The sequence below is a fragment of the Lagopus muta genome, chromosome Z (assembly GCF_023343835.1).
Source record: "Lagopus muta isolate bLagMut1 chromosome Z, bLagMut1 primary, whole genome shotgun sequence".
NCBI lineage: Eukaryota > Metazoa > Chordata > Aves > Galliformes > Phasianidae > Lagopus > Lagopus muta.
The window spans coordinates 53,467,837-53,479,743 of NC_064472.1; the positions used below are offsets into that span (position 1 = coordinate 53,467,837).

The window sequence follows — 11,907 nt, forward strand, 5'->3', positions numbered from 1 at the left end:
CAGGGTCATTCATTTTCAAAGCCCCTACCACTAGACCAAGCTGCTCAAGTCCCATCCAACCTGACTTGGAACATCTCCAGGTTGGGGCATTCACAGCTCCTCTGAGCAATCTGTTCCAATGCCTCACCACACTCTAAGTAAAGAATTTCCTCCTAAAAACTAGCCTAAAACTCCCCTCTTTCAGTTTAAAGCCATTACTCTTCTGGTTCATATCAAGCTTTTCATTCACCAGAAACCCCAAATGCTTCTCTGCAGGGCTGTTCTCTAAAAGCTCTTGTCCCAGTCTGTATTCAGGTGTGGGATTGCCCTGATCCAGACTGAGGACCTTATACTTGGACTTGTTAAATCTCATCTGTTTCACACAGGCCCACTTCGCAAGCCTGTGAAGCCTATGAAGCCTGTGAAAAGATGCACAACATCTTTTCCCTCCAACATACTGATCTCACCACTCAGTGTCACTCACAAACTTGCTGAGAGTGCCCTCAATTCCATACTCCATGCATTAGAGACATTAAATAGCAGCAATCTCAATATTAACTCCTGTTACACTGCTGATAACTGGATTCCACTTGGACGTCAAGCCACTGACAGCAACTCTTTGAGTGCAGTCATCCCACCAATTATCCACTGAGTGGTCCAGCTATCAAATCCGTGTCTGTTCATTTTAGAGACAAGGATGCTATGTGGGGACAGTATCCCATGCTTTCAATTCAAGCATTAATATACCACATAATACTATTATTAATACTGAATTTTTAGTGAGAAAAATGTGACTGAATAAGCCTCACTATTGTTTAAAATCTTGGTTTAACACTTTGCAATAGACTGATTCAAAGGTCTGGTCTCGTGGTCAGTTTATTCTGACATGTGATTTTAATATCTGTCATAGGTGGAAAAGCTGCTTCACAAAAATACATAGATCCACATGGAGGAAGCACATCACTCACTGTGCTTACTACATTAGGATACTCATTTTCCACTCCCATTCACAATTACACAAAGTTTTTTTTTTTTAAATTCAGCTTGTAAATTCATGCAAGTTAATAAGAAACAAACAGAATGTACAATAACGTTGAATTTTTAATATTTTAAGAAAAGGATTCAAAATCCACTCAAAATCCACAAACCCATTCTTTTGAAGATTTTTAAATAAGTTATCAAAGTGCACAGATGTGAGAGTTTGTATAGGCAATATACTTGTATCATTTTCAGCAAAAGCATTACATAATGATGGAAACATTTCCAAACAACCTTTTTTGAAAATATCTGCTAGGTAACACAGTGCTGGCACTGTCATTATGGAACAGGTCAGAAATTTTGTCTTTTTAGAGAAGAAAAATACGCAACTCAGAAAAAAACTTCTTTACAGAAAGAGTTGTTAAGCACTGGAATTGGCTCCCCAAGGAGGTGGTTGAGTCACCATCTCTGGATGTGTTTAAAAACCATTTGGATGTGGTGCTCAGGGACACGATTTAGCAGAGGGTTGTTAAGAGTTAGGGTAGTATGGTTAGGTTGTGGTTGGACTCGATGATCTTTAAGGTCTTTTCCAACCTGAGCAATTCTATGATTCTATGATTCTAATTCATCTTTAAGCTGAACAATCCTTTAAAGCACTTTACCACAAAGCAAACAAACATCCGTGTGGTACAAAAGATGTTCATGATAAATCTTCATCTTAAAGTACTGTAAAGATTCTACCATTTAGTTGTTCTTATAAAATTACCTGCATCAGAAACATCCTCTAGCACTTTTTGCATTTCTTGCTCCCCTGCCCAAGGAGGTGGATAATTCACCATTCCTGGAGTTGTTAAAAAAATGTTTAGATGTGATACTAAGGGACATGTGGTTCAGTGGGGTCATACTGGTAGTAGGAGGTTGGCCAACTTCTTAGATCTGACAAACACTCTTATGCGGAGCAGAAGTGTCAGCTCTGTCATTTCCTTGCTGCTCACTGGCAGTCACATAATTAACACTATAATCGATCTGTGATCTCTTCACTGCAATATTTCTAGGCCACATGTCCATTTTGTGAGGGTTAGTTTAGTTAAAACTAGATAGCATAATTCATAAATCCACTAACCCTCACAGACAACGCTGCAGTACATGGAAAGTGACCAAGCAAGAGAAGTACTGCTCAAGCTGTCTGTGTTAGGGAACATCTACCCTTTCATCAGGACATCTCATGTACAACATGTCACTGACACACAGACCAATCAAGTAAACGCTGCAGGGCTACGGCAAATATTACTCATAAAGCTTGTTTTCTTACTTCACTCAATTGCAGGAACTGGAATGGATAAAAACATATATCAACAGAAGTTCTAATGATTTCTTCTCACAATGTAGTGGATTGCCTTACACACCCCATAGGGTAAATACACAGCACTCTGGAGATCACTGCACAAACTAGAAGATGTACCAGAAAAAAAAAAAGAAATATTTGGTATTCAGAACTTGCTGCTCAGATTCTTAGGAAAAAAAAAAACAACAGATACAATGCACACATGGTGTATGGGAACTGCTGAGTCACGGCCTGAACTTCTGATCACCTGAGGCAAGCCATGAGTCAGCCAGAGGAGCACAGCTGAAGGCAATTCACCTGTGCTGCCGGAAGGGGTGGAGCCAGGACCTATTATTTAAGACCTCCTGACCTATTTAAGAGCTGGCTATGAGGGGGGAAGGATCTCTTCTGGAGATTGCCTCTGCTGGTGTTTTGTGAGTGAGCCCAGGATAGGGGTAAGCCTTCTATTTATTCTCTTTTGTTATCACAGTCTGCTTTGCCTAACTCTCTTGTTTATTTTGTGATTATAACATCCTAATGTTCTTTGATTATACACATGGCTTTGATTTCCACCTACAGTATTAAAAAAAGATTATCCAGGCTTACTACTACTCCCTACTAGAGTGTAAATTTGTTTTTTAACACCTTTCTACGTTGATATTCTAATTATACACTGCAGTGTAAGTTACAATTTTTCTGGACTCATATCCTTAAAAAAACTGCAAGTGTACACACGTAACTTCATTAAAAAAATTCAAGAACAAAAATACGATTAAAATATTCTGTATGTCAAAAAAATGCCAAACAAGCAGACTTCCATGATTAAAAAATAGTTTTAATTCTCCAAATTAGTCCGAAGAGCATCGTAATCATGCTGATTGTGACACATTTTTGGATGAATGGCTGTACTTCAAAACACATGATTAAATGTGATTGCAGAATAAGTTTCTTTACCTAATGAGACAGGCGTAGCAGAGGCAGCAGTAGATCCTGCTGTGCTTGGTGGGGGTGTACCAGGTGGAGTTGTCTCTATTCCACTCTCTTCCATCATTTTCCTTCAGCTACAAAAACCTGTCAGGAAAAAAAAAAATTTAAAAAGCATACCTGCAGAAAGGTATCAAAGATTTTTCCCCTAAAGTATGAGGGCCACAACACAGTAAGTTAAGTTATCCTACAGAGAAGGTAATTTAAATTCCAATTCCAGGGGTGGGGGACGGGATATCATATCAAATATCACAGTATTTTATATTACATATATATATAAAAATTTATATATATATAAATTATTTATATATATATAAATATATATATATGTAATTTATATATATATTAATATCATACTATTCTGATAACAGTAGAGTCACAGAATATCCCAAGTTGGAAAGGACTCATAAGAATTATTGAGTTCAATTCCTGGCTCCACACAGCACCACCCAAAAATCAGACCATTTAAGTCAGAAATGAAAAAAATGTGCTTGTATTTTGAAGGCCAAGTTACGTTGCAATTACTTCGTAGCTCCTCTGAGTAAACCTGCAGATATTCTACTTCCAAGAAAGTAAAGCTATATGCTTATTAAAGAAAAAATAAATGGGAGTATGAAGCTACAGATGAAGAAAAGGCAACAGTTAGAAAAGCAATACTTGCATGGTTGCAGAGGCCCTGCTTCCTCCCAACCCTGGTAAGCTGCACAGCAGCAACTTGCACCACTCTCTGAGATAAAATTTCCCAAGGAAATTTTAACAGAAGAAAAATCCTACATAAAGTAATTATATGTATGAAAATTTGAGACACTCAAGCATTTTACACAATATCCGCTATTTGAGCAGCTATTGAGAAATGCCAGCTTATTCCCTTAACAATTTGTGGAGGAAAAGGATTAGGTAATGTGATTAAAAAAAAACTCACATACATAAGACTAATTGCACTTGCAAAAATACATCTTCCCTCTTTCTCTCAAAGAAATAAGAACAAAATAGCTTTAAAAAATGAGGACAACTCTTTAATCCACTTAAAAGCCTCTCTTTAGGCAGGATGGGCAGGACAGTTATTGGTGGGGTCCAGGCTGTCTGTACAAAATTAGCACGTCCGCCTTATCATCCTTTAGAAAGGAACTGCACCCAGCCTTCTGTTAAACTTCACAATGTAGAAGAGTTCATACTGATAAGATTCTGCCTTTTAATCAAGTTACATGAGTTTACATTCCCTCCTGTAAAAGCTTTTTTCGTTTGAAGTCATTCTTCTCCCAACTACTCACTGCAAAGCATGAAGGAATTCTCCACTGAGCAACTGATCATTGGCCAAAATCTCCTAGAAACATTTTGTTTTATCAATTCTCTGCTGATCTGCTGCTTAATTTCAGCTAGTAACATAGTTCAATATTGTGGCCATGTACAGTGACTGAAAAGATTCCAGGGAGCCTCTCTTCAAGAGCTCCATGAAGAACTTACAGTTTTAATTCAAACAAACAAAAGTGCTGTTGTTTTCACATTTTCTCTCCTCATTTGTCCACCTCTGTGAGATAGCCAACAACCCACAGATGCAGCATGGCCAGCAGACAGCATGAGGGGGGAGTCCAGTCTGACAGCTGTAGGACTTGCTTCCCTACCTTGGGCCGTATGGTCCTGAGTACTCACTGCTAGGCACTGTCCTCAACAAGATGGATGCCCTCTGAGCAGTACCATCAGAAGCTCACTGCTCCATTTCCCCTATGCCTGTCCTCTGAGCCAAGTACACAACACAGTCTTCTGTAATTGGTTTGGTGGAAAGGCAAACAAACTCCTTAATCCTCACACGTAGCACATAACAACAGCTGCCTGCAATATATTGTTCCCCCCTCCCAATCCTTCACTCTTTTCCTTTTCACCTTCCCAACCCTTTGCCAACCAGAGAACTCTGAAACCTAAATGCTCCCACAGTCTTTTTCTTGTGGCTCATGCATCTCCTCACATTTTCCATCTACTTCTGTTTCCCGAGTCCCTTCCACCCCAAGATACTCTTCTGCACTTATCTAAGCAGCCTCAAGAGGGAAACAGAGCAAGACCCATAGAAGATAGGACTGAGAAATGTCACATTACCATCAAACTCATTGTGAAGTTTTGACCTGGCAGCCTGCACAAACAGCAGCTTTCTAAACACTGAGTTCTCAACATAAGTCAGTAGCAGTTTGTGTGCGCTGCATGAACTTTTTTTTTTTGTCTTCTTTTAAATGGTTAAGAAAAGAGAGAAGAGAATACGCAAAAGGTAAGGAAAGAAAAATAACAGATGTAATTGGGACATAATAGCTCATCATGTCAAAATAATCCACCATGGTATATAATTAAAACTAATTCTGCAGCACATATGGATTCAGATTAGCACTTGAATATAAATGGCTTGCCTGAACACAGCTGTGTATCAGAAATCAGGAAGCAAGCAGAATGTAAGAGACACAAAAGAATGAAAACAAAACAAAACAAAAAAACAAAAAAAAAAAAAACACAAGGAAGTCAAAAAACACAAGGAAATCAAAGATTTCAACAGTTTTCAGTCCTCAACAAACTTTCCAGCAAGGGTTTCCAACTTCCCTCAAAGAAGATGAATAAAAGCTCCAGAAATTCCAGAATCCTACAAATTCCGGAACTCCTTGTTACTGCTGAATGTGGAACTAGCCTGTGCTTAAGTGATTTCTAAATAAACAAAAAAATACTTTTTAAAAAAATCATTATCTACACTCCAGGCCACAAACAGAATCAACTGCCAAGAGCTCTCAAAAATTCAGTTTCATTTCTTAAGGATACAAATCATTACAGAAAGCTACGGTGAGATTTTCTGCTTTTACAGACACATTTTTAATGCACCTAACTTTCTATGGAATGTTCATCACAGCAGCCATGCTGCACATCTGCAAGTTAGGCTGCTTAGACAGAAAACACAAGCACATCATATCAGCTTTACTAAATTATTTGTTTCACCCCTTTGCTCTAGTGCTGCTTTATGGTCAGCGAAGATTTTTCAAAATAAAGCCACATAATGAAACAGAAGTAGATGAAAAAATTACTTAAAAAACCCAGCAAATAACAACAACAAAAGAGACTTCTTCTCCTTCTTGCAAACCAGAACACTTTGTATTAATAAACTAAAGAGACAAAGGAAAAATTCTGAAACAACCAAAGCGAAGTATGTACTAGGAGGCAAAAATTACATCAGTACTGCCATCTACTGATTTGTAACCAGAAGTTGACTTCAGAAATTTGATAGACTCACCACATAAGAAAATCTTCATTTATACTTTTACAAAATCAAAAGAAGGGATGTAAGAAAAATCAATGCAGAGAAATAAAAAAAAAAAAATCAACTCTGTGCGTACAATGTTCAGTCATCTTTAAATTTACCCCTTTAAGAAGCTGCACGAATCATGTTGAGTTCCCAACAGTTATTTGGTTTAAAAAATATGGCCAGACCCAAAAGGCCACTCTGTAGCTGAGAAATAACCATGCTGACTCTCAACAGTCAACCTCAGCCCGTAGGTGAGTTCCCAAAGGCAAGGTCTGTACACACTGAGGGGAACAATGGACTCCAGATCTGACGGAAAATTGTAACAGAGCTCATGTTAAAAGCGGGAAGCTTTTGATTTGGAGATTGAACAAGCAAGTTAATCATTTTCTTTACTTAAGTTTAATAGGAAGTAATTGCATTTGTTTCCGTATTTTCCAATAATCTCAATGACACTACCATACTTCAAAACTTTTTCTTCAGGTTATTACTCCAAAATACAGAAATTGACAGTTAATGGTGAGATTACCAACAAATGGAGATAGGAAATTTCACATGGATAAGAAGATATTATCCAGAAATTGGACAGGCTTCAGAGTTTATGCTCGGTCATATTTTCTGCCATTCTTATTAACCCCTTTTTGCCTTTCAGTAGACACTCCTGCTAATAAACAAACCCAATGTACTTAAGAGCTTCAACAGGCAACATTGTTTTTTTTTTCAAGCAGAGCCTGAAATGACAAAAAGTAGTTGTAATATTGATCTCAAATGCTATTAAACTTCTCATGTTTAAATGATCATATGCATATCTGTTTTACTTAAATGCGTGAAGCAGAGCAATGAAGCAGCCGTCACCAGTGACAGCTACACACAAGTTGGCAGCTTTCCAGAACAAGCAGCAGTCAGTTACTTATTTCAGAGAGTCATAGAATCACAAGGCTGGAAAGGACCTACAAGATCACCTAGACCAACCATCCTCCCATTGCCACTGCTACTACAAACCACTAAGCCGTATCTTGCAGCTCCTCATCCAGACACCTCTTGAACACTGCCAGGGACAGCCACTCCACCACCTCCCTGGGCAGCCATTCCAGTGCCTGACCACTCTCTGAGAGAAAAATTTGTTCCTTATGTCTAATCCAGTCAGGAACCATTCCCAAAGCAACCACCACTTCAATTAAATGTTACATCCCAGGTTGCATTAACTGTGTCACAGAGACAAAATTCTATTGAACACAGTGAGACCAAGGGGGACACAAAAGGGGACACAAGAACTCATACAGACTTGACAAAAAAGATGTTAAAAACAAAAGGATCAAGATGTACACAAAAAAAGAAAACAATACAGAAGGCATCCTACTGAAGATGAAGTGAAGCTGACCCCAATCAAAAACACAGTTTGTGTTCTAAGTGCAGTAAGTATAAAACCTTCATTCCTCACATTATTTTATTCTGTGTTAGAAAGAGAGAGAAGGACAGGGATAAAACTTCCTTCAGTGACTGTGGGAAGGTGCCAGAGGGCATACAAAGCCACACGGAAGCCAAAGGAAGGGCACGCAGGGATTGTGAGTCTAATCATCCGGTATTAAATGATCGCCCTCAAGTGCAAAGTGAGGCACATAACGTGCAGAAAAAAAAAAAAAAGTAATTAAGAACCTTCCCACACTTATTTCATACTAATAACAAAAATAGTTGTAATCAAAACACCCACAATATTTTTCAATTAAAAAAAAAAGTTTTTACCAAGCGGAACCCAGTGTTCTTCAGACTTGTCACAGCACCAAGACAGACTGAAATGCCAGGTGTGCTAGAAGGGCTTGTCCTATTGCTGATAGGGATATCATAGTTCATGTATAATGTTAAAAAAAAAAAAAAAAGTTTCACTGTAAGCAATATATAAATCAGGCATTTTTACTTGCCTAAAAGCTTTCTAATCTTCTGAGAATTACTTTGTTCCCCACATTCTCAGTATACCTCTAACCCTTAGGATTTGTTCCATAATATGTAAAACTTTGTCAAGTTTTTCTTTTTAAATATCACAGAGGCAGTATAGCTCTCAAGACCTCCGATTATTGTTAACCACAGTAAAGAGCTACTGATTCAATATATAATCACAGAATCACCAAGGTTGGAAAAGACCTCTGAGGTCACTGACTCCAACCAGCAACCCGTTCCTACCATGCCTACCAACCATGTCCCTCAGTGAGGTACCTACATGGTTCTTCCACACCTCCAGGGACAGTGACTCTAGCACCTCCATGGGCAGCCCATTCCAATGCACTGTTACTGCTCCAGAAGAGCAATATTTCCTAATATCCAACCCAAACACCCTCAAGTGCAACTTAACGCCATTCCCACTGGTCCTTTTGCTGTCAGCTGGGAGAAGAGGCCAACTCCCACCTTGACGCTGCTTACTTTCAGGGAGCTGTCGATATGATGAGATGTAACAGCTGCTGCACTTCCAGATGCTGCACTTCCAGATGCTGGTTTGTTGGCTTTTTTTTTTTTCTCTTAAAAAAAAAAAAAAAAAAAAAAAAAAGCTCTTTTTGTGAGGTAGAGAGAGTGAATCATTAAAATCAAGGGCAATTCACTTCAGCAGTGCCTCCAGCGTCTGCACCGACACTGCAGCACCGCCTGTCAGACAGAAGCCCGTCCTCGAGTGGACGGTCAGTGCCCGCGGTCACTGACACCGGCACCGCGCGGGTCGCCCAGGTCGGAGCCGGACACCCGGAGCCCCTGGAGGCAGTCGGGCAAGGCAGCCGGTGACTCACCGCGCACCGCAACGTGCCAGCAGCAGCCAAGCGGAAACGTACGTCGTGCCGGCCCGGGCTGTCTGCCGCAGGGCTGCCTGGGGAACCTGCCCGGAGTGGGGGTGCCGGGGCCTCAGCCCAGACCCTCTATCCGCACTCGCGCGGCGCGGCAGCGGCCTAGGCGGACGGCTCGACCCTCCGCCGGCTTCTCCCGGCCCCGCTACCTCTCACCTCCGCCCCCGGCGGATCCCGGCCTCCCGCAGCGCCCCGAGCCCCGCACCTGCCCCAGCCGCTTCGGGCCCGCACCGCTGCAGTCAGACCGGCGAGCGAGGGCGGCGACGGAGGCGCTCCGGCCCCGCCGCCCTGCCCAGCCCGGCCCTGCGGCCACTCCCTCCCGCCGCCGGGGACGACGGGTGACGACGCGGCACTTTCCCGCGGCGTGACGGGAGGCGCCGCCGAGCCCCGGCGCCGCGGATCGGCCCCTCCGAGCACCACGGACGGACCGGCCGAACCGGCGCGGAGGGGAAGGGGCGACCCGAGCCTCAGCCACCGACGAACGAGGCACCCGCCGGCCCCGCTGCCGACTGCAACTCCCGGCAGCCTCTGCGGCGAGGCGCGCGCGCCCTACCGCCCCGCGCTGCGGTCCCGCCCCCCGCCACGCGTCGCCACGTCTCCTGCGGCGGGGCCGGCGGCCCTCTGGACGCCCGGTGGGGGCGTCCTTTTGCCCGAGCGGCGGGCCGCGAAATGGCGCCGCGGGGTTCGGCGCTGCCGCCGCTGCCGTCGCTGCCACGTTTGCTGAGCCGTCTGGTTGTCCGTGCAGGGAGAACCTTCAGCCATGAGGCTTTGTCTCCTAGAGTTCTAATAACGATACTGCTGTATTTTAGTTACGGTCGCTATGGCAAAATACAGCCGTGAATAGCTGTATAATCATTGCACGAAGGGACGCTAGGCCAGCATCAGGTTTCGTTGTTGAGCTCCAAGGCATTGCAGCTTGGACGTTCACAAGCCTCTGTGCAACTCAAACTGTGCTCGGCAGCGTGCTGGCCTTCCACATTGAACTGCTGAAGGACAGCGTCAGCTGATAGATAAGCTTTTCTGGTTAGGTTTAATAATATTTTGTATAAAATAGCCTAGTATGTTAGAGATTTGTGGAAAGTGTTGGCTTCAATCTCAAAAGACAACTAAATTGCCAGTAAGGAATTTTCTGAGGGAACTATAGCTACTGAACTAAATGTAACGTGGAAACTATTGCTACTTCTGTCTTAGGTGCTGAAAAAATAATCAGCTGCATGCTTCAGTGGAACTGAATTTTGTCTGTTCCTTGACTGTTTCCCTTTTTGATCTGAATCAAATGTCTAGTGGAAAAGAGGATACAAAAAATGTTTTTCTTACAAGGATTGTATGCAAAGTCCTGTAGTGTTGATTCAAGTGGTGGTTCCCTTCCTCCTGCTTTAAAGATTGCTTTTCCACTTTGCACTGGAAACTTGCTTTATCACTTATTCTCTAGGAGCTCACTGGCAGTGCTTCTCTTATTGTGTCAAGCTGCTTTTCAGTGTTCTGTCTCCCATGCTCCAGAAAGCTGGACTTGAGCCTGAGCTGAATTCCCCCTTGTCTTTGACTGGAATATGCTAATATTTTATCTATCACTAAATAAAAGGCCATTTATTTAATTCCTTGTTTAGCTGAATGGAACACATGCCTATCATTTTTCAACATGGTATGTGATCACTTACATGAGTTAAGCAGAAGCCCAGCAGAAACTGTGCAGTGTTCACCATGACATTGCTGGGATCACCGAGTAACATTAATTTTTGTAAATAAAGACTTTGTATGAATCACAGAATCACAGAATTGTAGGGGTTGGAAGGGACCTCCAGAGATCATCGAGTCCAACCCCCCTGCCAAAGCAGGTTCCCTACAGCAGGTCGCACAGGTAGGCATCCAGGCAGGTCTTGAACATCTCCAGAGAAGGAGACTCCACCACCTCCCTGGGCAGCCTGTTCCAGTGCTCCGTCACCCTCACTGTAAAGAAGTTCTTGCAAGTATGCTTTGTTCCTAGAAAACCATTCATAAATGTTTAATTTTATTGATTTCTGTCTGACTTCCACCAACTCTTTGGTAGGTTAATTAATAGCGTGTTCAGGAAACAATGTCTACCACAGAAGTATAATTCTTTAGTTTGCTTAGTTGAGTTTTTTCAAAACTGCTTTGCAAACTTTTATTTTAGTAAGTCTTGTAATTTCCTTTATGAAGTGGTACAGTGAAGACAGATGGAATGGTTATGATTACTTATAGTGGAAATGCTAAGTCATGGCTTTAAACAGTGATGGAGCACATGATAGGAAGGCAGGGGATGTCCGGTGCATGCAATGGGTGGGTTGGGCATCTCCCATCCCAAGAGTATAAGGTGTGTTTTGCCCCTGTCCCTGAATATATTCTGGGCATAGATACACTCTTGGATCTGACTCTCCAGAGAGAGATTTCAGACTAAGAGAAAGGTTCGAGTGGTGCAAGTGCCATTGTGCCATTATGCTAAACATGAGCCTGTTCGTCTGCCAGATTGCTGCTGGATTGCTGATGCTAAGCAGTATAGACTCCTGGGGGGCAAGAGGAAATCTCAAGAA

The 11,907-nt window shown here is 42.2% G+C and overlaps 1 protein-coding gene across 6 annotated transcripts in view; it reads right to left on the reverse strand.

Moving 5' to 3' along the window:
* The window catches only part of PRRC1 (proline rich coiled-coil 1), a 28,652-nt gene extending 18,775 nt beyond the window's left edge, over positions 1-9,877 (reverse strand). The window contains exons 1-4 of one of the 6 annotated variants that reach the window (XM_048932299.1): positions 9,564-9,874; positions 8,949-9,043; positions 8,277-8,361; positions 3,236-3,352 (exon numbers count right to left, since the gene is read on the reverse strand). In XM_048932299.1, coding sequence (XP_048788256.1) covers positions 3,236-3,332 — 97 coding nt within the window. In that variant the 5' untranslated portion in view covers positions 3,333-3,352; positions 8,277-8,361; positions 8,949-9,043; positions 9,564-9,874. Of the gene's footprint in view, positions 1-3,235; positions 3,353-8,276; positions 8,362-8,933; positions 9,044-9,563 lie in introns of all 6 variants that reach the window. The other 5 variants (XM_048932300.1, XM_048932305.1, XM_048932301.1 and 2 more) reach the window with 5 other exon arrangements.
* Positions 9,878-11,907: the final 2,030 nt, after the last annotated feature.